The 4,082-nt window shown below is 48.1% G+C and overlaps 1 protein-coding gene across 1 annotated transcript; it reads left to right on the forward strand.

Moving 5' to 3' along the window:
- Window positions 1-2,467: 2,467 nt before the first annotated feature.
- Tram1l1 (translocation associated membrane protein 1 like 1) lies at window positions 2,468-3,673 on the forward strand. The gene has a single exon (XM_090356559.1). The coding sequence runs from the start codon at window positions 2,555-2,557 to the stop codon at window positions 3,662-3,664; it is 1,110 nt and encodes a 369-aa protein (XP_090212685.1). The 5' UTR covers window positions 2,468-2,554; the 3' UTR covers window positions 3,665-3,673.
- The last annotated feature ends 409 nt before the right edge of the window (window positions 3,674-4,082 follow it).

Genomic DNA, 4,082 nt, shown 5'->3' on the forward strand with positions numbered 1-4,082 from the left:
TTCAAATACATTAAATTGTACAACAATTTGAGTGACATCTTAATTTTTAAAATTCCTTTCAATTCTCTGTCAAATAATTATGGTATTGGAGCTCCTGAAATCCAACATTATGGAATTAAAATACCCTTATAGATTCCAATATGCTCAGAAATTTGATGTTTTACTATTTATCATTTATGTATTATTTAAAATGCAAATGGAAATAATTCAATTATTTTTGGATGAAAGATTCGAATTACCATTAGGTTTTACACAAAGAAAAGAAAGAGCTTGAACTGAGGCTATTTTTCTTTGTCTTGAAAATCAGAGAGGGGAAAATGCCTTACTGTATATTTTTGGTCTGTTAATACATAAATCATAGCTTTTCTTATTTGAGTAACAAATAATACTGTAAGTCAATACATAAATGTGTATGCTATTCATTTTGTTACTCTTTGTTATCCTGTGCAATCAAAATCCACTGTATTGTACAAAAAGGAATAGAAATCCTGACAAATTGGGTTTTAACTAGAAATACAGGTGAAATGTCAGTTCAGGAGTTAGACAAGTGATTCTGTGATTAGATCCTGGACCAAAAATTATCACTCATGTTGTCTGTGTCATTGTATTTAAAGTGATCATTAATGAGAAATTGGAACATATGCACTTTCTTAATATCTTGATAATTACCATGAAACAACGTTCTTTATATAGACAGCTTTCACCAAACTATTTCTTGCTTATTGGTGTACTTATTTTTCACATCTGTTTGCAATTTCTTGTTGCAGCTACTTAAAGATTAAGTTAAATTATGTAAGTACTTTTCTTAACTGAAGAACATGTTCTATAACAGATTGTATATGCTATTGCTTGGCTAGCCCACCAAATGGAAGTGCATTGTCCAGTGATTTGAACATTTTGTTAAATATCAGCAGGATAGAACAGCATCTATGTGTCATGGTTTATAGAAAGGATGATAAAAGACAGCTAGGAAATCTAAAAACATCTAGCCTTCATTCTTAATATTTTAGGCCCTTTTTTCTTTTGAGCTGTTTATCCCAAATTTCAAACTTTAATTCTATCATTAATAACTTGTGATCTCATGTCAGGACATACCGAAGAAAATGCATACTCCTCATGAAAAGCAACATTTGAGTGGACAAAACTACTATCACTTAACCAATTCATTTTTTGAAATGGATTAGAGACTTGTATAAAAAAAAAACCCATATAAATGGAACAAGATTTCTTTTTGCCAGAGCATAGAAAAATCAACTATTTTTTTTTTTTTTTTGCTGTGGAAGAACTTTCCCATGAGTAGCTCAATACTTCTGCAATCTTTCAAAATAGAGTTGCTAAGCAGATGGTATCTTTGCCACAATTATTATTTTTGCCTATAAGTATATAATTTATTAGTATATTACTATATTATTATTATTATTTGCTTTGCTGTTGATCCAGTTAAGTATATTTCCAGGCCTGACTGATGGGGGGGGTGGAGGAGAGAGAGAGAGAGAGAGAGAGAGAGAGAGAGAGAGAGAGAGAGAGAGAGAGAGAGAGAGAGACAGACAGACAGACAGACAGACAGACAGACAGACAGACTGACTACGGCAGAATAATGGCAAGAAATTCAGGCTCTGGAGACAACCATGACTCAAGCCTCCTCCTGTTTCAATTCACCAGAGGTGTGGATGTGTGAGTGTGGAGCCCGTGGGTGTTCAGTTTTGTTTTGTTTTTTTCTTTTGAGAGAACAAAGGGCTCCAGGGGGAGGGAGAGGAGAAAGGGGGCTGGCGCTTTAGTGAATACATCTATATTTTTTTCTTTTTCTTCTTCTGTAGAGTGGTTTCACTGGCAGGTCTAAGTTCTTGAGAGAAGCCAGGAAGGCTGGCTGGTGCGGGGTGTGTGTGTGTTGGGGGGGGGCGGGTGATGGCTGTGATGAAATGAAGACTGTGAGGGGGCTGGTCCTGCTGGTGAGGCTGTCAGCGGGTCGGTTGCCCCGGGTTACGCGCGCCGACGTCGGGGCGGCGCGTCGGGCGGCGGCGGGGCTCAGGGCGGCTGGAAGCATCCCCGAGCGCGCGCGCGCCGGGCCTGGCGCAGGCCTGGGCTGGGGGTGGAGTGGACGGCGCGGGGGAAGGAGGGAGGGGGTGTGCGGCGCTCCATTTCCTTCCCTGCCTCCTCCTTTCCCTGGTGCGCATGCCCGGCCCTGCTCAGCTTCTGACTGTTGATTGATTTTTTTATTTTTATTTGGTTTGATTTGATTTTTGCAGGCGGCCCAGGCCAGCTTGGAGCAAGGGGGTGGAGTGGGGGGAAAGGGTGGAGAGATGGGGCACGCGAGGTTCCCCGGAACGGCGATGGCTGGCGGTGAGGGCGCGGTGAGGACCGAACCCGGGGATTAGGGGAGGCGGCTGTGGTGGTGCGCGCGCGCATCCTTGCTTGCTCGCTCCTGCGCCTGGCAAAGGCTGGGAGGGGAAAGCCGCGAACTCCCTCCTCCCCAAACCCACTCCTCCTTCCTTTCATCCTCCCCTCCTCCGCCTCCTCATCCCCAACAGTGGGGAGGAGGGGGGGGCGCGCCGAGATGGGGCTCCGCAAGAAGAGCGCCAAGAACCCTCCGATGCTGAGCCACGAGTTCATCCTGCAGAACCACGCGGACCTGGTGTCGTGCGTGGGCATGTTCTTCGTGCTGGGTCTGATGTTCGAGGGCACAGCCGAGGTATCCATCGTGTTCCTGACGCTGCAGCACGGCGTGGTGGTCCCTGCGGAGGGGGACCAGGCACTCCCAGAGGGCACCCAGACCCTCTACTACTACGGTGTCCGGGACCTGGCCACGGTGTTCTTCTACATGCTGGTGGCCATCGTCCTGCACGCCACCCTGCAGGAGTACGTGCTGGATAAGATCAGCAAGAGGATGCAGTTCACCAAGGCCCGGCAGAACAAATGTCATGAATCCGGCCAGTATGGCGCTTTCTACTTGGCGTCGTGCGTCTGGGGCGCCTGCATCCTGGTCACCGAGGACTGCCTGTCCGACCCAGCTCTCCTCTGGAGAACTCCACCCCACAATCTCATGACTTTCCAGATGAAGTTCTTCTACATCTCCCAGCTGGCTTACTGGTTCCATGGCTTCCCTGAACTCTACTTCCAGAAGGTCAAGAAACAGGAGCTGCCGGGACATCTGGTCTACCTCGGGGTCCACCTGTTCCACATCGCTGGCGCCTACCTGCTGTCCCTGAACCACCTGGGCCTGCTGCTGCTGGTGCTGCATTACCTCGTGGAGTTCCTCTCCCACTTGTGCGCCCTGGTTTATTTCAGCGATGAGGAATATCAGAAAGGGGTGTCGCCGTGGACCCCCGTGTTCATCCTGGGACGCCTGCTGACCTTGGTGGTGTCTGTGGTGACCGTGGGATTGCACCTGGCTGGATCCCCCGGGCGCAGCGGGGACGCCACGGGTGGCAACGTGAACGTGCTGGCGGCCAAGATCGCCGTGCTGTCGTCCAGCTGTTCCATCCAGGCGTATATCACCTGGACGCTGGTCACCGTGCACCTGCAGAGGTGGGTGGACCAAGCCAGGCTGCAGGCCCCAGGCGCCAAGAAGAGAAGGTCCAGGGCGTCCAGGAAAGGAGCGGAGAATGGAGTGGAGGCCACCCCGCGAGCTGAGGCTGTCCCCAAGAGGAAGGAGAAGTCTCCCTAGGCAGGGAGGAGGAGGGGGAGAAGGAGGGGGAGGAGGAGCGGGGTGGGGATCTTGTCCTTGCTGTCGTTGTCATGTGTTCTCTCAGTGACTGTCTGTGATTCACACTCATGTGTGATGGGTGACCTTGGTGGATTTTATGTGGCTTTTCACCCCTGTAATTTCCTTTCTTTCCCCCCCCCTTTTTTTTTTAAATGACATTTGAGCGGAGATGATCTTGAAACGTCGTGTGAAAATAGTCGAGGGGTTATCACCATATATTTTTTTAACCTAGAACCTGGATATCCCTAATAACTTGTGGCAAGTGACCATTGGTTTCTGCCCATCAGTGAGACAAGTGACTGCCTCTCCCTCACCTACCTTTGGGATATTGGGGAAGAAAAAAAATAATGGTGAAAACAGATTCAGTGTTGATCATCTT

The sequence above is a fragment of the Megascapheus bottae genome, chromosome 23 (assembly GCF_031878675.1).
Source record: "Megascapheus bottae isolate mThoBot1 chromosome 23, mThoBot2.hap1, whole genome shotgun sequence".
NCBI lineage: Eukaryota > Metazoa > Chordata > Mammalia > Rodentia > Geomyidae > Megascapheus > Megascapheus bottae.

Excerpts from the sequence above, each read along its gene's own strand:
- Tram1l1 (XM_090356559.1), top strand. The coding sequence starts at position 2,555 with ATGGGGCTCCGCAAGAAGAGCGCCAAGAACCCTCCGATGCTGAGCCAC.